This window comes from Musa acuminata, chromosome BXJ3-11 (assembly GCF_036884655.1).
Source record: "Musa acuminata AAA Group cultivar baxijiao chromosome BXJ3-11, Cavendish_Baxijiao_AAA, whole genome shotgun sequence".
Taxonomy (NCBI): domain Eukaryota; kingdom Viridiplantae; phylum Streptophyta; class Magnoliopsida; order Zingiberales; family Musaceae; genus Musa; species Musa acuminata.
In genome coordinates this window covers 2,891,139-2,913,616 of record NC_088359.1, presented here as the reverse complement: position 1 = coordinate 2,913,616, position 22,478 = coordinate 2,891,139, and the positions used below count along the sequence as shown (strand labels likewise).

Sequence of the window (22,478 nt, the reverse complement as noted above, 5' to 3'; positions counted from 1 at the left end):
TACATGAACCTTATGAAATTCTGTCCTGAAGAAAAGGAAGGATTATTTTTTCTCACTTGCTGATCAATTTAGTTGCATCGACTAACGACACAAAATAAAAATGTGTTCCTAATATTAGACCCTACTTTTCAAGTTGTCCAGAAATTAAACATATCTCAAAGAGGATAATTGGCCCTTGTTTGAGATGGAAGCATAGAGGTCATAGGTCTTGAAGTAGGAGAAATATGATCGTTTGAGGGTAAGCCAATGTGCAATGACAACTGGAAGGGTTAAGAAATTAAGAGGGAGAGAGGGTTAGGGTATAATGTTCTTTCTACTTTGTTCCCTCATTTCTAAGAGAATGCTGATAGGGGATGAGAAGTTGAGATTCGGATGCAGCAAACAAAGGCTTCATGCAGTATTGCTGCTTCACATCCAAAATATACGGTGCTTCAATGATAGAGGGGTGAGCAAGCGTTAGACCAAAATTTTTATAAGAACACAAATAAATAAAACAAAATTCAACTCACTTGCAAAATTATCAAGAATGTTCCAAAAAAAATAAAGAGTACATAGAGTTCTGTGTGCTGTTTTAAAATTGACTCTCCTTGCATCTCATCAGTTTTGCTATTAGTATTACTTGAGGTTGGGGGTAGGCACAGAGAAATACATTGAAGTTCTGCAGCAAAAGACAGTGGAAGATAAATGAGAAGCTATAGGCATCAGCTGCAGTAATGGAAGTACTAGTCTTGCTTTCAGCAGTTTCCATTGTATGTCAAGTGCCAGATGCTAGAGTAAATATTATTTCTTCTGAAAAACCAGCATGATAATCATTTTGGTCAAGATTCGTCATACTGCTCGGTACCACTCGTTACTGATGGTATGTACCAGTCTGACAGGGGACTGGGGCGGTACATTGGTATGCCTTCATGTATCATATGTTGGTACGCTTGGTACATCTCGGTAAGACTTAGAACATACCATACCAACAACTGGTTGGTACACCGGTACGGATCGATAAGATGACCCATGATTTTGGTCAGGTAAGTGGAGGATGCTTGGCATTGCTTAGTGTTTTTCAAAATAATTTGTGCTAGACAGTGCTGGGACATTATTGTTTTTGTTCTAGGTGTGAGAAAGGCACCCATAGTGACACACATTGTTAAGCAGCTGTGTGATGATGAAAGGCAAAATAGCCACTTTAAACAATGCTAGCAGTAGTTGCGACAGCAACAACTGCAACCAACATTATTGGAATTAGCAACTAATGCCTTTAATGGAACGCCAAATAGCCACTTTAACCAATGCTAGCAGAAATTGCAGCTGCAACAACTGCAACCAACACTAGTGGAAGTAGAAATTAATACCTTTAGTAGTAGTTACCGCCTTTGCCACAACTTAAGCAACTACAACCAACACCAGTGGAAGCAGCAATTAATTCCTTTGTCAGCTGCACCTGCCTCTGCCAAGTTTAGCAGATCAAAAGCAACCATTGGCATTGTAGGAACATCAAGCATAAAAGAAATGCAACGAGTACCACGTGAGAATATTTATCAGCTTCTAAGGAACATTACCACTATTTTAGTCATCTGATCACTTGTCTGGAATTACCTCACCTTATGCGTCTTGATGGGTGAGCAATTTTTCTTTTAAGACAAATGGAAGTGCTAGGTAATTCTATAGATGAGTAGGTTGAGGTCGGAGGTTCAGGATGCCTAGTTTGTTGGAAGTGGTGCCAACAGTGTTATGTTAGTAGATTAGGAAGAGGTCTAATGATAGGAAGGGGAAGATTTATTTGAGACTATCTAAGTCGTCCCTGTCTTGATCAAGTGTGTAAAGTCTAGGTGAAATTAACTCTCTCTCCTCTAAAATGAAGTTTAGTGCATTACTCCCAACACAAACACTTGTATCATATATAACACGCAAATGCTTATATTTGAATTCTACATGTAAACAAGTATGCCAATGAACTTTGGATATTGCTTATGTCCTTTTTTTAAACACATCTATGAAGATGTCCATATCCAAGTAAAATGTTTTGTGGATAGCCTTTAGAAAACTAAGTGCAATCAAGTCAGGTCAGATCACATTCTCCTTTATTACGTTGTCGCCACGAAGCTATTGAACATCTTCAAACATCTGGAGTTATTGGAAAGGAACACTTTTTGGTTTTACTCTTTATCTCATTTTGACCAATTTGGAAGACGACTGACAGCAGAATTTTTAAGGGTGTCTGCACTGAGCCGTGAAGTTTTATTTGACACCTTCTCTTGGCTCAAAAGCTTCCTTGCTATTGTTAGCACTTCTCATATGGTGGATTTGATTTCATTTGACACCTTCACTTCCACTCTTGTTGTGCTCTTTTGCTTTTTTCTTTCTTCTTCTTTCCCTCTTTCTTTTTTTCTGGTCTAACTAGTCTTGTACGTAACTTCTTATTTTCATTTCTTTAGCGAAGTAAACTCCTGTTGTTGCTGCATTTGCCTCATAAACACTGAAGTAAAAAATCTAAATTTTCATCCTAGTCTATTTGTTACAATGATGATGAATTGTTTTCCATTTGGTCTTATTGTCTGATTGTGATATATCTTTTCCTTTTTTTTCGTTGTTATATATGCAGGTTGCAATTTTTAAACTTCACTATATGAACAATCATGCTAATGCATTTTTGTTTCCATCAATGTAGATGGAGTATCCCAGTTATACGCCATTGCTTGCCAAAATATTGGAATGCATAGTCTCTGGAAGCCCTGATCAGGATAAGATTAGTCATAATCAAAGGGTTAGTGTACTAATTGATTATGACCTTCTACATACTATATTTTGATAACAGCTGACTTTTTGTTGAGAGTTCTAGTCTCTTTCTGAATATTATAATTAACTATGTAATTTTGGTTTCGAGTAATTTTCAACTGGATCTCTAATTGCACGAATCTGGTTTCAGATTATTGATGCTGCCAATGAGGTCATTGAAAGCATTGACCAAGAAGAGCTATTAAAGTACTTATCTATAAAATCGGACCCTGAAGATGAAGAGGCTGAGGTGACAATTATTTAATTATTCATGTTATGATTCTTAGTCATTCACTCATTGTGAACTGATTCCTTCCAAAAGGCCTCATGATTCATCGTGCACATTAAGTATTTTCAGTATATCTGAAGTTCATTCTTATCAACAATTATTATTTTAGCTATAAATGTCATTACAGATTATTATTCTTATCAACAAATATTATTTTAGCTATATCCGAAGTAGTGCGATGCCTACTTCGCCTGTTGGTCAGCATACCCCTTGGACTGTACAGATTGAAACTGCTTGCTTATGTATCAGAATTGCCATTGCTGGTGCCGTACATGCTAGTTGAAAATGCTATACTTTCTTAAGACCATGGTTCGTCGTACCAAGGTGGACCACCCAATATAGGCGGTACATATCTGTTCGAGGGGGGACCAGCACATGGACCACTCTATACCTGGCAGTACATGTTACATGACCTCGTATCAGGTGATACAGGGTCTATACCAATCGATAATGGTCGAAATCCGACTATTGTCGATCAAGGGTTAAGATTGCCCTGTTTTAAACGGTCAATTTTGACCGTTTGAACCATAGGAAAGGGTTTTTAAATCCTTTCCTATCTCCTTTTACATCTCTCTCATTCTCACATTTTTACTCTCTTAAACTCAACAAAGAGGATCCTCTATTTGATAAGGCCAGAGATCCTCCACGTTATTCATATTTTATCACCGAGACAATAGAAGAAGAGGAAGCACATCCCCAGTAGGTGGAAGATCCTCGGTTAGAACATGGCAAAAGGAACCAGGCAACATTATGTTAGATTGCTCGAAGAACTAAAGACATCCAACTATCACAATCGTCCGACCAGCCTGTAAAGGCAAAGGGGAAGGCAGTAGCATCAGTCGCACCATTGGAAAGAATAGAGGCTGGCGACGAGAGACCTTGTCAATCGCATTCAACACCCCGCTCAATCTAGAGACATAGCAGTGACATGAACAACAATGCCTCGACTGATGATGGTGGCGATGTCGGAGAGTTGATGGTCTCATCTACATAATTTGAGAGTGGTGCATGGACTAAGGAGTAGTATTTTATACGTCACCCAAGATTCAGATCATGGTGCTCGACGAGGTACTATTCAAGTTTATACACATAAGGAGAAGAGGAAGATAATGGATGATTTTAAGCAAATGTGACATATCTTATACGATGTAGACACAGAGCGAAGCTCATCGTATTTACAGTCGTTGTATTATGAAGAATCTTACGGCCAATAGCAGTACGGTGATAGTCTTTTAATAGTACGATAATCAATTTTATGATATGGAGCAGTAGATCAAGGCAAAAGTAAAAATTCTAACATTCTCCATGCTCTGCACCAATACATGTCACAATTGTCCTTGCCTCAAGAGTTGTCTCAAACACTTGGTTCATAACAATTAGACTACGACCATCACCATATTGATACACCAATGACATATGGTGTATTAGTATACTATGTCATGAGATTAATTTCAAGGTTGGGTCCGACAAACATATCAAATTGATATACATATACATAGGATCGAGGACCTCGATCTATCATCTATGGAGTCCTATCGTTACTTTTGATGGTAGAACCAGGTATATCCATCAATTGCTTATTTGATTCATTTGAATCTTAAGGTTTAAGTTATTTAAAAAATAATCTAATAATTCAAATCATTTCTTTGTAGATAATTTAATATTTACGGAAGGACGATATGGAACGTACTACAAAACTACTTCTTAAAGCCCGAAAAAGATATATATCACTATTCATTCCTAATTTAGATTATTTTTGCTAAATTATACTAAATTTATATTCATTTCCAACTTAAAAACCCTAATCTGATTTTTTTTTTCAAGAATTTTTAGACCTATTTTCAGTAATTTACTGTATCATCAGTATGTCTCATTGTACCAACTTACGGTATGTTAGTATGCCTTGGTACGTATTGTATCAATGGTCGGCCGGTACACCGGTATGGACCGGTAAGATGAACCTTGTTTAAAATGAGTTCTGAATCATTTAATTATTTCTTCATAAGGTTATTGTGTAATGAGCTCTTATTAATTTCTGCTTCAAGGTTTCTATTTTCCATCTCATGTTTTTTTCATTAATTCTTACTGATTAAAAAATTTAGGTTTGTCCAAAAATTTGGAATTTGCATCCATTTGAATTTTTCATGCAGAAAATAAAGAAGAAGATGGAAGTTACCCGTGACCAACTGGCGGAGGCATTATATCAGAAGGGATTAGCTCTTGCAGATGCAGAGTTTTCTGAGGTATTATGATTTCTTAGATCGTAGTTATCATTTCCTGACCTTTTTAAACAGGATAATTCTCTGAATTGTTTCTTTTTAAAATAAGCTATGCTGCAATCTTGCTTTCTAATATTAACTGAAAATGGAGTTTCATTGTTTGTGATTTTCTTAAAATATACATAGTCCTGTAAAGAAGCTCAAATAATCTGAACTTATGCATTTACCAAGCATCATAGCTTAACCTTAATGTCCTTATTATCTTTTTTATTCATTTTTTTCTGTAAAAAACATGTTCAGTATTCTTGGATCTTATAATAATTCATTGTTAATATTTAATTATAAAAAGCATGTCTTTTGCACTACATTCTATTTCTTGCATCTCTTTTTCTACTTATTTTCTGAGTCTTCATGTTTAAATTTTAATTAATTGTATGGTGTTATTGTTTTGATATTGCAATCATCATTTTTTTATTCTTGGTGAACCTGGAAAAGCCAATCTGAACCTTGGATAAATGTTTTACAGACAGCTCAATAGTTCACATTCTTGAGAGTATAATTTTATATTTTAGCAAAAAATTGTCAGAAGATATGCCTTTGGTCAGCTTCAGCTGCACAGCGCTCCATGACAGCATAAAAAGCCTGGTTCAAGTTTTCTTACTACATTAATGATGCAAGATGATAGTGGTTTGCCCAATGTGTCAAGTGCGTTGAAAGGTGTCTATGACTATGTAATGTGGGTCTTAGTGGTTAATTTGAATTCAAAGGTTATCATGAGAAGTTGTCTTTACACTTTGGCAATTGAAGTCAGACGACCATAGAAATTGTTTAGCATGTGCAAGACTAAGCCTTTTGACATTGGCTTTATTCATATCTGGTAATTTTTTAATTCTAAAAAAAATAGCAATAAAAAAAATTAATTTTAATGAACTAGTTATGTTTGGTACAATCAGGGATTCTCTCTAGTTACATGCTGAATTATAAAACACATCTTTCAGGATTCTTTCTATGATTTTGTTTTCTTATTTTGTTGACTAGCATTTTCGTACTATAGGTATGTACTCGTGCATCCTGCTGGTCAATGACATTTATATTTTATATGGAAGCATAATTTGGCTGTCTTAATTATTTTTTTTAATATTGAATTCCTATTTCTCTGCTGTTTCCTTGAATATTATATCTGTTATCAATCAGTTGTTGACTTTTTTCTTCATTGTTGACTCACTAAATCCAATCCCTTGAAATAAGTGGCATGATCCATCCAAGTACTGTTTATTACTCCATGATGTAAGAGAATAAATATTGAATGGCGCAATTCCACTGAGTTTAGGATCTTATAGTTCAGATATCAATTTTCTATTGGACCAGCCAACAAATGTATTATATAAATCTTTGTTATGCATCAAGGATTTCCCAATTATTGCAAAAGTTAAAGCTATGCTTGTAGGAACTTATGACCTAAATCTTTTGAGTTGGCATGTTCAGTGTTAATTTCTCAAACCATATGACCTAAACCTTCCTATAATTAGTTGTACAATTATATTTGTCCTTTCTGTCTCTTATGAGGTTGCATAGCTCATTGCTTTGCTGGTTGAAGCAAGAGTGACAAACTTGATGTCATTGTGTGGCCTGCTTGCCCTAAACTATGATCTGTATCACCCTTCTCCTCTATCTTGATTACAACAAATCCATGATCTGTGGTACCTCTCTCCCTCTGCCACATTGACTTTTAAAGCCTTCCTGTGTTCGATGTGTCCAAAGTTATGCATGTCAGTTCTTATTATATGTTCAGAGTTATTGTTACTGTAAAATGAAAATTGTCATCTTCATTGCTCATGCTCAATCAGTTCCTTGTTCAGACCAATGATTTTGTGGACATTTGTTAAATACTTCAGATAAGTGTACCTTATTTAGTAGTTACAATAGTTTTGATCTCTTAATATACTCGTACTTGATTAATACTTCTCAAGACTTCTCAAGTATGCTCTTTTGGTCTCGTAAAGCTTTTAGGATAGCTTCCTTCTATACTAGTAAGTTAGGATGCTTAGATGACTGGCCTTGATATAATGGTAAAATTGCTCCAATGAAACCTGGGAGACTAAGGTTTGATTCTCGGAAACAACCTTCCTAATATAGAGAGAAGGATGTGTATATTAATCATCCTCAAAGCCCGCATTGGCAAGAGTCTTATGTATTTTCTTTTCTTATATATTAGTTAGAATGCTTGCCTTATTACTCACTGTATCATTATTTATTAATAGGGTTACCAATCTAGTTTACCACCCTGAAGCTTGCAAATTGAGTGAAATAAAACCTAAATAGAAATTTCTGTTGCTGTATCCCTTACAAGTTTATCCTACTTTTTTCTCGGAACTTGTTGTTTTGGCATATATGTGCTATGCCATTATCATTTCTATATTGGTTCGTCTATTTTACCATCTCGTGTTGGGTACTAGGAGAATGGTTTCTTCGAGTGCTCAGGTTATAGCCAATTGAGACCACTTGTTTTCTTAAATATATTTTTATTTAATTCAGGTTGATCAGCCTGTGGTGACATCTGTAGCTGTGAGTGGCACCGACTTTGATGTGCCAAGTGATGAACCTGACATTTTTGAAGAAACATTAAAAGAGTTGAAGAAGTGGGTGGACATCAAATCCACAAAGTACTGCATGCTGTTGGTGGTACGTGAGCGACGTTGTGGAAGGCTTGGAACTGCTTTAAAGGTATAATTTGTTGACTGTTCCGCTTATTTTGTGTTTTTTCTTTGATAGTTTAATTCTTAAGGTGTATTCTAAGCATCCACTTATTTGCTAAGAACCTAGAAATAGAAAGTGCAAAATGGAATTCTTAAAGAAGCCCGTGGTTTCCTTCTATCGCGTTTTACTTTGTTCAGAAAAGGGACTATAAAGAGGACTTAAGTGTTCCATGTGAACCTGGGATATGTTTTGGTAATGTGCATCCACTGGAAAACAGTGCATCTGTCTGTCTAGTGACCAGCAACATGTTCAGGCAGGCAGAGTGTCTGATATCAAATAGATCACGTTATAACCCATGGAAAATTTGTAAATTTTGCAAATTTTTAACTATAACCATTAAGTATTTTTTGGTATGTTTTGTCTCCTCCTTCACTATGATTCATCCTTCTGTAAATTTTCATTTGTATGTAAATATGTGTTTGTATTACATGAATGGTAAGTAAATAGAAGTTGTCTCATTAACTTTGTATCGTATAGTTATTGGGAAAAGAAAGTGTATGAAACATAAATTTGGGCAATTAATTGATCATTTATGAAGCCTTTTAGTGTTTTTTGTTTTTAATATTGTGCCTACAGAATGGACAATATTCATTGAAGAACTTGTCATTGACCGTTCTTCTCATGTCCATTTGAACTTTCTCGTTTTTCCTCAAGTTCATAGACTAACATTGCAACAATAAGGTAGTTGTTTTAGAGTTATTTTCACCCCGACATAATTTGCTTTTGGAACTTCAATAGATCTAATTTGCATTGGTTAATAATTTATCTCCAACTGGAGAGGATTTGTGTCAGATTGACAGCCTGTCATAATTTGTTTATGGAACTTCAGTAGATCTTTGGGCGCTTTGAGTTTTGCTCTTCCTATCCAAACTCAAAACTGTATTTCTTGTTTTCAGATTTTTGAGTCAGTACACTAACGTTTCTTCAGGATGATAGTTGACTGATTATTAGCCTTATGAAACATTTTTTAGCTCTACAAAGTTGTTACAAACACATTTTTTTTATAGCTCTCCACTGTGTTTATCAGAATAACAATCATTCTGGTCAACAATTAGCCTATGAGACATTGTCCAGCTTCACAAGGATGATATAAGAAGATCTTTTGTCCCATAGCTCGCATTATGTCAATTAATACCCCCTATGTTCCTAGACAAGGCACTAGTTGAAATAAATATATAGCTAAATGATGAGTTTTATTTGGCCCCTGGACTTCAATTTGTCTCAATAGAAAAGCTCAAACTGTACTCTGATTCAATATATTATTGCAGTTAGTTTACATCAATGGGTATTGAGGGAAGCATGGTATGTCGTCAGTCTTTTAATATTATGATATTGTCAGCAACAAATTGGGAATAACAATAAGGCTTGTGGATCTGCATTATCATTTAGATAAAAAGGCCAATTTGAAATTTGGTGTTTGAGATGAAACAAATGCGACACATAATTGGTGTTTAGGTATTCATTATGATTGGTATCTTCATGTCAAAGTGGTTAAGCATGGAACTCCTGTATAGTAGTTACTGTTGGACATCTAATAGGGAAGAATAATCGCTAGGTACAAGAAGGTTTATGCTTTACATAACATATATAATTTCTTTTTCTTAAGATGCCTTTCTTTGCTGGCAGCATGTAATATGCCTGCCAGCATTTAGATCCTTGCTTTGAGGATGTCTACTTTAATTGCCCTGCAGACTGGGAGTTTCTTTAAGCAAATAGAAACAGATTGATGAAGCATTCTTGACCACAGATTGATGAAGCAAGTGTAGGTCATATATGGTTGTTTTGTTTGCTTAATATGATCGCAGAACTGTGTTTGTTTTAACTAGTTCTTTTTTCACATTTATTGCTTTAAATTGGTTCATATAGGATTGGAATTCTATGATAAATTGCTTTAAGAATAATACGAAATGGTAATACAGTTTTGTTTTCTGGTCCAATTGTATACGGAAAATTCTGATCATGCTCCCAAAACGCTATGTTAGTCAAGTTTGTGCCAGTTAACTGCTTGTTGATTAGTTCTTGATATGGTTGGATTCTTGAATGTGATGTCATGTGATAGCTCCTTGTAACTCAATTCGTAAGTTGCATTAAATAGAAATTGTAACTCAATTTTTAAGTCATGTTAAATAGAAAGGATTTGTGGACAAACACTATAAACTGATTTTTTCTGATGGAACTAGTGGAAAGTTTTAGTTCTCTTTTCTCAAGTTTTTATCCCAACTGTGCTGCTATTGGCAAAAGTATGGTATATTATATTTAAGTGATTTCTAATGATTCGACCACAATTGGCCACTACTTTTTATATGTAGTTTAGGATGATACATGAAAAGTTTATCAGGAGGTGTAATCATTTATAATGTTTGCTGCAGATCATGTTTACTGAACTTTTCAACAAGCATTTAATTTTCAAATTGATTGTTTCACTTTCATAAGATAAAAGTTAATGAGTTGCATAGAGAAACTGTAGATCAGAATTAGCTCATAATTATTCTTGTGAATCAAATAATATTTAGTTTACAGATTTACAGATGAGCTAGATTAACTTGATGATTATGTGGAGCTTTTCAGGTTCTAACTAATATGATCGATGGCGAGGCAGAACCACCAAAGAAAAAGCTTTATGATCTGAAGATTCAATTACTTGATCAGATTGGATGGACACATGTGGCTGTTTATGAGAGGCAATGGATGCACGTCCGTTTTCCTACAAGTTTCCCTCTTTTCTGATTCTGATATCGATTTCATATTGATTGATTGTTGTCTTAATAAGTATTTGTCTTTGCATTTATTCCCTTGCCTCGTATATCAGCTTTGCAATATCCACTGAGAGTGACTGACACAGCAGAGTAGATTCTATTTTTGTATCATGTTGAAATGTTGACGTAACATGCCTCATATATCAGTCATGTTGACGTAACAATTTCTTCTTATGCAACGTATACTTGTGAATCGCTGCCAGGCACAGTGTCCTTCATTGGCTAAGTGATTTGTATTACCTTTGAAAAGCTACCATAATGATTGCACATATTAACCTCTTGTGTCTTAACATAGGTATGGAAATGATGTGTGGAGTTCATATCCAGAAGATACTATGTTTACATCATCGAGTGATATAAATAATTTATTATTCAGAGCTTTAATTGATTTATTAATATAGATTGCCTACCGAAAGGTACCAAAAGCAATTAGTATCATAATGATTTGCACCTATAAACCACTTATCTGTCTTTACTCAGATAATGTGTATCATAAGTTGAGATGAATCAAATACAAAGACCATATCCTTCAAATTATCATGAGCGGCAACAGGAGACATATCACAAACAGCGGTCTTCCAATGGTGCATATACGAAGTGGGGTTGTCGAAGGCACCTCCCTTCCCTGCAGACGAGACAGTAAATATACAACAACAAAAATTAAAAGTTTTAACTATCTAGAATCGGCTATGGGTTACATGAATCTTTTGTTGTCTTTTTGTTGTGAGATCGATTAAAGAATATTGATGAGACTAAGATAATAAATATGTGAAAGCAATTAAATGTTGATGATAATTTCTAAACAAAATAAACCATACACACACACACACACACTTGATGTATGTTGCAACCCAAATCAGACTTTTCGATGTACTGACAATAAGGAAGCAGTGTAGGATTGACTTGACCAACTACTTTGTGGATTTGATTGTTTAATGGGTGGGTGTTCTCTATACTCAATTCCAAAGAAGCAAGCTCCCTTCTACCAATTTATTTTTGGCATGGATTCTTGTGACCCCTCCAAGACCTAAAATAGATGACATTAATGTGTTAGATTGTGTTGAAATTTTCTCTGCGGCCTAAAGCATACATTGTCAGTAAAGGAATCCTATCCATCAAGTGTCTGGAAAATTAAATTCAATAGCAAGTCATAGTTTGCATCTGGCACAACGTCTGTTTGAGTTCTAAGAACAAAAGTTTCTTTACCTGATTTGATGGTATCAAGTCGTCACATGTGGAATCACAAGGATATGGACAATCAACTTCCTTGGCCATCCCTCTGCCAAAGTACCAATCACCAACAACCTCTGCAATAGTCTGAGGAAGAAGAGCACAGGTGCGTCTATTTAGTTGCAGTGAAGGCCATCAATATATTTTAGGACGGAAGCAAATACCTTGTTGTGCAGTCTTGGAGAATTGGGGCCAAACCATGCTTCTTGCAGTTCACTCTGGCAATGCGTAAAGCAGGAGTTTATGAACAGCCCACCATTTTGTGATCCTTCAAATGATTCGAGAGCTTTGAGCATCTCATTCCTGAAACCTGAAACCAAGCGGTTGCAGTATTGGTGTGTTACTGCATAAATTCATCAAGGAAATTTCATCGAAAATGTTTCGGTAATCAAACTTTCATGTGTAGAACAATACAAAGTTCAAAAGCAATGATGCAAATTGTCAAGTACAGAATTCCATATCCGAAAAGAAAGAAGGCAGTGTTCACCTTGCAGAATAGCTATTTGGATTGGGCTGCACGCCATTGGATTTAGCTTGCAGCGGTACCAGCGTCCTCGCGGATCGGCAGATGGTGGCACAAATATATGATGGAACTGCTTGGCGTAGAGTCTCGGATGAGTGATCGAAATCGAAGTCTCCGAGTGACAACATCATGTCGGAGGATGCATGAGATGTAGAAGAAGCGGATGATGCAGACTTACCTGGTATACATCGTAAGCTGAGTTCAAGATGAAGTATGGTGTTCTGATGTAGCTCAATGCATGCTGTGGAAAGAAGCACTGCACAATAGTGTCATCATCAGTATCACAACTTTCTGCACTTCATTCATACTATCAACACTCGGGGAGTCGAGAGAATTTTGGGGACCTGATAGGCAAAAAGGCCATTAGAAGATGTGCAGTTTGGATTCAAATTCTTCTGCACTCCCTGCGGCACAACATCCAGTTTTGCAAACCTAAATGTCAAAGAAAGAACAAACAGCAGCAGAAATCTGACCTGCAGACTGACGAGGCTACTGAAGAAGGATCTTATGGTGTACTGTCCTGAGACATCTCTCCTGCCAATCCAAGAACTAGAAACATTAGTGAAGAGCATCATCCAAATCACACATGAATCGAGGTACAAATGGTAGCATTACACATCGAGGAAGAACCCGGCGTCGCTTATGCATTTGACGGTGGCGGTCTCTGGTACGAACCTGGTGAGATCATCGCAATGAAGAAATGTAGCTAAACCCCCGGCAGAACAGCCTGAAAGCAATACCTACGGATTGGAATTAATAGACAACATGAACAAAAGCACGATGGTCTGCCTGAATTGTAGGCGCAGAGTCACATGGATTGTTGTTCTTGATTTGAACTGAACTACAAAGACATCGATTTCTTGCACAGACATGAAAGAGCTACAGAATCGGAACATGGAATTTGCTTTCTCAAGGCAAAAGTTAGTGACCGGATCTTACCTTGTCTGCCTGGATTAAGCCTTTCGGGAGAAGATCAAGAACAATAGCTTTCCATATCCTTTGCCCTCTGAAGTAAAGAGTAGTCGTCTGCAAGCACATGAATCATCGTTGTGCACTCAAGAGGATCTCCCAACACGATCACACAAGGACAAAGCAAGCTTAGCATGAGATAAAAGGAGCCGAGTCGAGATGGCTTACGCTGTTGAGGAACTCCGAGTCGCCACCAAAGGAGGCGCCATCGCAGTAGCGAAGCTTCACTCGGTTCCAGTCGTAGAAGTCTACCAAAGGAAGAGAAGAAGAAGAGGTTTCGGTCACTCGATCCAAAGGTAATGTCGGAAACAACAGCAGCTGCGTGTTTCGACGATGGAAGGGAAGAGGGGAAGGGCTGAAGACCGGGGTTGGCGGTGGAGTCGTTGCTTAGGATCCCGGAGAACACCTCCAGCTTGTTCATGTACCGGGTTGACCCCCGTCGCGTCTTTGACCGCGCCGCACACGACGCCACGTCATTGCACCACCCTCCTCCCTCCAAAGTCAAATGAACATTACAAAGTCAATCATCTTCCTATTTGCACCAAAAGTATGTCAACGGGCTTATGTGATGAAAACTTTGACTATCGATAACAAAGATCGAAACTTTATTTTGCATTAATGGTTTTAGAAATTCCAACTATAATAATATTATTATTATTATTTGGGTGGTTTGCATATGAATGGTATTTTCCGTGGGTTTCTGAGGATTATAATTACATTTTAATCATCAGAAAGACGAGGAAGTATTGCGGACTGCTCAAAGTGTATCTATCGGTGTGTTTGCATAGAGGGTTGACCGATTCAGTTGACAATTAAGTCAAATGCACGATGCAAAGAAAACATGGCTGGTTGACCAGGTGTTGACCTTTACCTCGAACTGCAGCAGCCAGTTGCGAGCGCCGCTGCCGAGCCCTTCGTGGAGGTGGTAAGCCGGTGGGCTCCCGTCCAGGCACACTGCATCAATCAATCGACAGTCTCATTCAATGCCGGTGTGCTGTCAAACGTTTTGTGCTGGGCCAGTGTTGGATCTCTTTCTCGTTCAAAGGACCACCGTCGGCAATCAAATAATTGAAGTGCAACGGGGAGAGAGAGAGAGAGAGAGAGGAAGGAGACTGGCCTGCTCCGGTGGAACCTGCGTGGGGGACAAGAGTCATGGCTACTAGCAGCCTCTTCTCCTGCTTCACCTCGAGGCAGTGGATGCTCCTCCATGGAGTAACTCCAAGCAACATCACCACCACCCAGAGTGCACTCATCATCATGTACGCTCGAGGGAAAAAAGAAGGGTCAATCGAGGACAAGGAGGAAGCCAAAGCAGATGGCGGCACATAGAGAAGAGAAGCGGAGAAGCTTGGAGGTGTGCATCCTCCTCGCCGATCGAATTCCACAAGTTGCTTACTCACTTAGAGGAGAGAGATAGAGAGAGACGGAAACGTTTCCCAAAGAATTGAAATCGAATCCAGCAAAGGGAGAAAAAGGAGAAAAAGTTGAACTTGACTACCTTTTTGGGGACCCCGGCGAGAGAGAAGAAGAAGAAGAAGATGGATGGAAGAACTGGCCGGTCTATGTGACCGCGGAATCCACCAGCCACAGGTTTGCTGATGCGGATTGAGATTTCGGATTCGGATTTCCAATATTGTAAGCCGTCGTTAAGGGTGAGAAGGGATGGTTCAGTAAGCGGGTTGAGGATGCGTGGAGCGGGACAAGAACCCGGATCCGTTACTGGGACCCTTCGCGGAATAAAAGAACGTGGCCGACGCAGCTACTGACTGGTAGGTGGAATGGGTGACGTGAAGTGGGCCCGACGGCCATTTCGCCATCAGAACCGTCCATTTCTTGTCCTTTTATGGACCTTTCGGCCACGGGGGCGGCTTCAAGGAGACAAAAGTTATTCGATGGCCTGTACATGAGATTTAACGCTCCTAACGCGATGGAAAGTCGGGCTGGTAATGTCGTAATCCTATAATTTCTTTTATAAAAATATAATTTAAAATATTTTTACATAATATTATTATCTTAGTGTTGTTGACCGTCGGCCTGATTCAATATCGAAAACATAAAAATTCATCCTAAGAGCTTACGTCGGAGCGAACGAGATGACTCGAGCGGGCAACCAAGGAGGTAAGTGGACTCCCGAGACATTTGGAGGCTCCTAATGGTTGACTCACGATTGTCCCGAGGTACGACTTGTATGCTAGAGGAAGTTCAAGAACATCCCAAGATGTGGCTTGACCTTCAAAAAACGCTTAGCATCACTCTAAGGTGCTCCTTAGATGTACTTGGATCCTACACAAACGATCGATATGGGGGAATGTCTTGATCCGATCTATCGATGCTTGAGTCAATAAAGTGGAGGGGATTCAGTAAGGCTTGAGAGTGTTGAGATAGAGTCTGTTTGCTCTTGTTTAGCTTGAGGGCTTGGATTTTATACCTGAGCGATCGATGGCATGAAGCTAGCGATGGATGAGTTAAGGTATCCCTTATCTTACTAAGGGATCATTGATGGTGATAGCTGATGATTGTGTTCTTTGAAAGATAACATCATGATAGAACACCTATGATGATATGCTTTGTCAGGGCTTTGAGCTTATTCGGGACAAGTAGAGAATAGCTTCGTATGTCATTCATTTGGAAGATAGGATTGGGGAAGTCGTACCATATCGTCGAGCTTCAATGCATGCATGCAAGTCTTCCCTTAGCTAGCTACGGTTGAGTTAACTTCAGGTGATAGGGTGAGTTGACAGTGTCATTATTTTACCTATCATATAATATTTATTATATAATTTAGTTCATAATTAATCAATAAATATGACATTAATAACATATCTCAATCAACAACCAATCCACCCATACAATTGATTCAATAATTCCTTAAAATTTCATAATATTCAATGAGTAATTAATTCATATTTGTTTGAGCAACTTTAAAATATTAAAGGATAATTATATGAGTAAAACATAGCTCAATAAGCATCTTGAATAATATTTTAGTTAAAATTTATCATAAATAAATATTAAAAAATATAATTTTTTATGTATTTAATATATACTTTCGAAATATGCATGAATATCAAATACTTTTTTAATGCTCATACAATCTATAAAAATTTAAACGTCGCATGCACTTCAAAATCATACCTTCTTAATATAAAATATTTAAATATCTTCCCATGACTTCTTAATAATACTTTTCAAACCAAGATGTATTTACATATATTTTCATCATAAAATCATAGGTATAGTTAATGTTACATATCAAACCTTAAATATTATAGTGTAAAGACTACTATTACTATTCATAATTCAAGCATAAATATAGCTAATGATTTACAAGTGTAAGTAATTTATACTGATCAAACAACTATCATATCACGAAAAAATAATAATAATTACTATTTTGAGAGAGTCATATCTTTCATCTCAATTTCATAAAAATACTTTAAAAAATTTCAAACTATCAGTATTTAAATTTTTACATAATAAATTAACTTTTAAATTAAATAAATCATATATATTTATAAATATCAAATATATATATTAATATTTTTAAAATAAACGAGACGAAATCATCATATATTTATTTATCCTGATGGCATGTAAATATTTTTTTTCCTTATTTTTCTCAAAACAATCAATTTTCTCTTCTTTTATTTCATTGATAACATAGATATCAAATTAACTAAGAACATCAAAATTAATTAATCTATAATCTAATATACAAATCTAATTAATATAAATCAATAAAACCCATACCTAATATAATTTTGATGGAACTTAATTCATTTGATATCCAATGGAGTCATCCATAATTTTCCTCTAATTCCTTTTTCCACAGCTGAGGCCTTTCCTCCTCTTCTGTTCAGTTTTCTTCTTCTTCTTCTTCTTTCTCCCTTCTCATCTTCGCACAGCCGAGATCTCCCTCCTCTCTCTCCTTTCTCGCTTCCCTTTCTTTTTCCTTCTTCTTCTTCTTCTCTCTCTGTTTCTTCTTTCTCTTCTCTGCTCTCACACCCGATCCTTTATTTTATGTTTCTTTTCTTTCTCACCTCTTCCTTCCCCTTTATTCCTCTTCTTCTTCCTTCCCCACTCAGCCTCTCCTTTACTGATGAGAGAGGGGAGGCGGTGGGAAGATTTATGTCAGTTTATACGTAAAAGCCCAATAGAATATATGCAGAGCTAATTGTTAGTTCTGAAATCTTAATTGGTCTGCTACAAAAGGCACATCGATTCATGCTTTTACTCAAACTACAGGTTTCAGTTCTCATGCTAATGTTGCCATTGCTCAAAGCGGGCACCTGAAGTCCGCATCGTACGGTAGCCGCCAATGGAGAGTCGTCACCAACCAACCGAAAGCATCACAGGCATTTGCCGATCACTCTTTGAAGCGATCGCTTAATCATCACCGGAGATGCCACGGTGGTGCTACGGAGCTGCAGCGAAGACCAGAAGAATGTCAGCAACCCAAGAGGATACCAGGGAATGCGGTTTGGTTGTGTGGGATTTGGGTGGATCCAAACCTTGGATTTCACCGTCATCGCAAGCATGCCGTCGACGGTGGACGACTGCACCGACAGAGGATCCAGATGGAGGTTGCTCATGGACTCCACGATCTCCGGCAGCAGGTACTCCCGCCATGGGCAGTGCATCTTCACCACCACCTCCTTCTCCTTCATCGTCACACTGACTTCGACGCAGTGGTGCTCGTGCTCGGCCTCTGCTTCGTCCATGTCGCGTGCTTTCCTCTTGTTGGCCGACGCCTTCCTGCCGTCGGTGATCTCCCTGTGGATGTAGTTGTCCGATGTTCTCTCTGATACGTCGGGATGCTGCTTCCTTCTGTCTCTGTCGCTGAGCTCTGCTGTCTCCCGGCAGGATTCGAGCTCCTGCACTCGTCTCTCCAGCTGCTTCAGATACCGTGTGGTGTCGTCGAGGATGGATGCCTTGTCGACCTGATGAAGGAAGAAACAGCACTATGAGAGAACGCAGATAAGCCAGAAGAAACAGGTCCGATTACCTTGCTGATAGAAGGAATCAATGATCTCAGAACCACAAACTTCTCGTTCAGCTTCTCCCTTCTCATCTCGGACAATAAATAGCTTCCACCAGACTCTCCTTCTGGTCTCCAAGCTTTCTCCATGTGACCGCCGTGCAACCATCTTCTATCCATCAAAATCTTCTTCAGCAGAGTCTGAGGCGTGCCAGTGAATGGCTTTGGAGTGCTCAAACCTCTTCTCCAGACAACAAAACTGGATTCACGAGAAATTGTCAGGAAGAACAAAACTGGCTTCGAGTTCCTTAAGATGACTGCTACCGTCTTGGCATAACGCGAGCCGTCGCCGTCGATTTCCAGCGAATTATGCTTGCTGCAGTTGCCCTCTTCTATGCCATCAAGCATCTGATTGCTTACGATTTCCTTCTTCGCGGAAGTGACAACTCTTTGGGCACCGACACATGGCATCGGGAGGCACTCATTCGAGTTCAAAGCTCCAAGCCATGGATTCTGAGTCCGAGATATGCCGGTCAATCCATCGGTCCCGAATGAATCTTCGCGCGGCTGATTGAGGCAGTACACATTCGAACTGTCATCAGGAGAAACTATTTCTGGTTCCTCAACCTTGTCTTGGACCGGTTGTGCGTGTTCAGCAGCTGCAGCATATGAACCAAGACCAAACGGAAGATGCGTTGGATCGTTCTCCGACGCCGCTTGACGACCACTCATCAGATCGTGCTCTTCCAAAGCCATAGAACTGTCCACATCATTATCGAGACTGGGGCACAGGATGTCTTCATCGTTCTCAGTCATTTGCGGACTGGATGCCGATTTCTCGGAGCCAACCGGATTCGGCATCTCCCGGAAGAAACTTGAGATTTGCTTGATGAGAGCAGGATCCTCCAAAACCTTGGAATAAGCGACATCAAATTAATTGAGACGTAGCTGTACGAGAAGTCTAGCTCGAAGAGAGGAACAACCGATCGATTGAACTCACCTTTTCGGTTGTTCCGAGCTCCAATACGCCGCCGGCGAAGGGGATGCAAACCAGAGTCTGCAGAAGGAGCGAAACGGGAGCAGATGCGAATGTGAAATCGACACAGATACATAGAGATCAACTGGAAACCAAGACCACGATCCTACCTGAATAGATGCACTCTGAATGATCCATGCCGGAGGCCGACATATCAGAAATGAAAAGTAGACGAACATTAGCTTCTGTTGGGACTAATATAATCATAGAGTTGACCTCGGAGAGCCTAAATAAGGTCTATGGAATCTACCTTTGCTAGAAGAGAGCGCGAAAAGATCTTGCTATCCGCGAATTGAGCGTTGTTCAACCAGATGTGCTGATTGGTCGCGAAGGCTTTACCGGGCAATCTGAAATAGCAGCAGAATGATATTGACATCAACATCTAACATAGCAGATAAGAATGCTTCCGCTCACTTTTACACCTTCTTATGCTATGAACTCTGTTCGGTCGAACATGAGCTCAAAGAACTAATGGCAGAGAGAAAGAGACTGTACCCTTGTCCCGGAGTGAATGTGAAGGTCATGCAAACCAAGTAATACCACTCTGCATCAGTCAAATCTTCAGGAGACAGTGAAGCAGAAGGCCTTCTGGTCTGCTGATTGTTATCTCCCGCAGAAAGCGATCCATACAATTCTCTCAGTTGCTTACTCCTCTGAAGGCCCATTTGATCGGCTTTAAGTTCCATTGGCTGAGTCATCTTCCTCGTTTTTATATCACCATTGTAGTACCCGTCGGACCACGCCAAGACACTGAGAGAAGATGCAGAGAGATTTGGAGTACTATCCTCGAAGAACACAGTCGGAACCAAAAGGCAGTCATCGAACAAAGACAGTAGAATTGTTCGAGCGTGTCACCAGCGAGTTGGAGCAGTTTCCTTACCCTGGTTGACCCGTGGAGGGAGACCAAAAGATTGCATAGCTCCACTGGATCTCCCTAACTGTGGCAGCGAGCTGCTTCCTGAGGTGCTTCGGCGACAACGCTTCATGGATGGTACCTACGTCCATTGCTCTACACATCACCTGATCTCCGTCTAGCACACCAACAAAGGCCACCAAGTACTATCACCTCAGAGCAAGCGCTGCTTTCTCCACGCCATGTTTTCGAGCCCAGTGAGAGGGAGGATCTCCTTCTATCATGGAGCTAGAAATCGAGAAACCTTCACTAGTCAGGTCAGTGACAATGACGGAAGCCGAGGGGCTCTGAGCTTAACAAGCAGGTTTGTGGAGCTTAATCTGAAAGAGAAATCATACATAGTATAGTTGTCTTCTTTCTCTGGCACGACTGAGGCTCGTCGCTCTCAAAAGGAGAAGAAATTGGCTGCTATCGTCGTCCAGGGAAGACAAGAAACCACTGTCATCTTGGTTGAGCTAAACACTAGAGTCCACCCAACAGTCTCTCATGCGTCCCAAACAAAATTGACGGAAGACAAACAAGCAGATTCTGCGGGGAGCAGACGGCAGGACGTTTGAAAGGAGCCAAGGAGAGGTCACGTTTTATCTCATGGCCTCGTGCAAGCAGCGGGAGGCTCCGGAGGAGGGGAAGGTAAATCTGTATCAGGTATGAGAAGAGACTAAAACGTCAGAATGTCCAAAGAAGATTCTGATAGACACTGTGTTTGATATCTTCTCTAGCTCTCTCTGAGACATTGGCTTTGCTGTGAATCCTCTTACAAACCATAAGCAGCTCGGACAAGCACACCAGTACATCATTAATGGGTTTGCAAACCAAGCAAAAACCACAAGGACCAACCTAATGTAAAAGCTTCTCTTAGTGGCTCTTTACCTTTCGTTCTGAGGATTCCTCTTACCTTTTGGGATTGAAGGGCAAGCAGACCGGACAGAGAACACGGGAGAGCACAACAAATAAAACAAACCCCTCTCTATGTTTGTATAAGAGAGAGAGAGAGAGAGAGAGAGAGAGAGGGCATGATTGAGGTACTTTTACGAATTGGATCACAACTTGCAGCAAAAATTCCTGTAGAGAACACTGCACAGCCGACAGATGCAACAACATCTATCAAAAATACAACAGATGCAACAAATAGAACAGCCATTCCTAAATTTTCTATTACTTTTGTAGCAGAACAAGTTGGAGGAGGAGAGGTGCACGATTATGCTAGAATTGATTAGGATGGTACACTCGTGACATTTGGCTTACATACAGTTTATGAGCTCACTATAAGAATGTTGTTAATAGACTCGAAAAGATTATTAGCATTTCAAATGACCTTCTCCTCTCTCTCTCTCTCTCTCTCTACCGAGGAAGAAAGGAGTGTGGAGCTCACCTGCTGGAAACAATGTTAGCTGGAACTATCGGAGTGTGCACCTTCATCCATTCACCACAGGAACTGCGTGCATCAGCATGCAGCAGGCCCCTTCCTGCAAGAATATATTATTGTCAGTCTGCTGCTCCTCCTCAGGGTTGGATATTGCGGATTCCAAGACAAGTTCTAAATGTTGCACATGGACTTCTTTTTACCTTTAATCATTGTGAGACACTGCACCCTTTGATCATTGCAGGTTACAGTCATGCTTTCATGCTCTTATCCTTTTGCAAATGGTGGCACACAGGTTAGCTGATACTTGTTCCCTCATCACTAGGATTATGTCATCAAGTAAGAAGCTCACTAAGCATTCCTTTTTGGGTCTCAATAATCCAGGAGTGTGGCTACAAGATATGCTAACCTAAAAAAGACTTTACCTCTAGTATTTAATGCTGTGTAACACAAACTTGCAGAATGATATAGTCGAACTTGATTCCTTTATAGCAAGATTCCATAAAACCCATAAATTTACCTTTGCAAAGTCATATCTAAGAGTGCATAAGGTATGCATCAATGTGTGTATGCGAAGGGTCAATACAGGGTATTCTTTCTTGCAAGCAGAAAGAGGTATCTGGTAGCGGTTTCAGAAGCTTTTAGGTTGATAAACCATTAGAAATAGTGATCCCAC

General features: G+C 39.1%; 3 protein-coding genes across 14 annotated transcripts in view; 1 reads left to right on the top strand and 2 right to left on the bottom strand.

Annotated features, from left to right (window-relative positions):
• LOC135652956 (tripeptidyl-peptidase 2-like) overlaps positions 1 to 11,039 on the top strand; it is a 46,889-nt gene extending 35,850 nt beyond the window's left edge. For all 3 annotated transcript variants that reach the window (XM_065174332.1, XM_065174333.1, XM_065174334.1), the window contains 5 exons: positions 2,663 to 2,758; positions 2,921 to 3,019; positions 5,209 to 5,301; positions 7,813 to 8,001; positions 10,603 to 11,039. In XM_065174332.1, coding sequence (XP_065030404.1) covers positions 2,663 to 2,758; positions 2,921 to 3,019; positions 5,209 to 5,301; positions 7,813 to 8,001; positions 10,603 to 10,761 — 636 coding nt within the window. In that variant the 3' untranslated portion in view covers positions 10,762 to 11,039. The remainder of the gene's footprint in view (positions 1 to 2,662; positions 2,759 to 2,920; positions 3,020 to 5,208; positions 5,302 to 7,812; positions 8,002 to 10,602) is intronic.
• Positions 11,040 to 11,219: 180 nt separating this feature from the next.
• On the bottom strand, positions 11,220 to 15,099 carry LOC135652957 (pectin acetylesterase 9-like). Of its 8 annotated transcripts, none has more exons than XM_065174338.1 (13): positions 14,630 to 15,097; positions 14,384 to 14,466; positions 13,876 to 14,005; positions 13,681 to 13,760; positions 13,483 to 13,569; positions 13,159 to 13,283; positions 13,017 to 13,077; positions 12,888 to 12,947; positions 12,722 to 12,799; positions 12,508 to 12,613; positions 12,185 to 12,363; positions 11,997 to 12,107; positions 11,220 to 11,415 (listed from the first exon to the last, which is right to left on the bottom strand). In XM_065174338.1, exons 1-13 carry the CDS (start codon positions 14,769 to 14,771, stop codon positions 11,320 to 11,322), a joined length of 1,338 nt encoding a protein of 445 aa, XP_065030410.1. In that variant the 5' UTR covers positions 14,772 to 15,097; the 3' UTR covers positions 11,220 to 11,319. The 8 variants fall into 8 exon arrangements, with proteins under 8 accessions (XP_065030410.1, XP_065030412.1, XP_065030407.1 ...); XM_065174340.1 differs by having other exon boundaries at positions 12,185 to 12,330; positions 14,630 to 15,089; XM_065174335.1 differs by having other exon boundaries at positions 12,888 to 13,077; positions 14,630 to 15,099.
• A 2,574-nt stretch (positions 15,100 to 17,673) lies between these two features.
• Positions 17,674 to 21,942, bottom strand: LOC135581627 (transcription factor EGL1-like). Of its 3 annotated transcripts, none has more exons than XM_065175100.1 (10): positions 21,812 to 21,942; positions 20,778 to 21,075; positions 20,407 to 20,667; positions 20,022 to 20,276; positions 19,777 to 19,873; positions 19,637 to 19,651; positions 19,491 to 19,547; positions 18,518 to 19,402; positions 18,024 to 18,452; positions 17,674 to 17,936 (listed from the first exon to the last, which is right to left on the bottom strand). In XM_065175100.1, the coding sequence occupies exons 3-10, from the start codon at positions 20,541 to 20,543 to the stop codon at positions 17,862 to 17,864; spliced, it is 1,950 nt and encodes a 649-aa protein (XP_065031172.1). In that variant the 5' UTR covers positions 20,544 to 20,667; positions 20,778 to 21,075; positions 21,812 to 21,942; the 3' UTR covers positions 17,674 to 17,861. The 3 variants fall into 3 exon arrangements, with proteins under 3 accessions (XP_065031172.1, XP_065031174.1, XP_065031173.1); XM_065175102.1 differs by lacking the exon at positions 21,812 to 21,942 and adding an exon at positions 21,310 to 21,419; XM_065175101.1 differs by lacking the exon at positions 21,812 to 21,942 and adding an exon at positions 21,335 to 21,407.
• Positions 21,943 to 22,478: the final 536 nt, after the last annotated feature.

Coding starts and splice junctions, on each gene's coding strand:
- LOC135581627 (XM_065175100.1), bottom strand. CDS start 20,543: ATGTGTAGAGCAATGGACGTAGGTACCATCCATGAAGCGTTGTCGCCG. Junction 18,453..18,517: donor TGATTCCTTCTATCAGCAAG/GTAATCGGACCT, acceptor TTCCTTCATCAG/GTCGACAAGGCATCCATCCT. Junction 17,937..18,023: donor CGATGACGGTGAAATCCAAG/GTTTGGATCCAC, acceptor TCTTCGCTGCAG/CTCCGTAGCACCACCGTGGC.
- LOC135652957 (XM_065174335.1), bottom strand. CDS start 14,771: ATGATGATGAGTGCACTCTGGGTGGTGGTGATGTTGCTTGGAGTTACT. Junction 14,006..14,383: donor ACTGGCTGCTGCAGTTCGAG/GTAAAGGTCAAC, acceptor TTGACTTTGGAG/GGAGGAGGGTGGTGCAATGA. Junction 11,416..11,996: donor ACTTGATACCATCAAATCAG/GTAAAGAAACTT, acceptor TCTCGTCTGCAG/GGAAGGGAGGTGCCTTCGAC.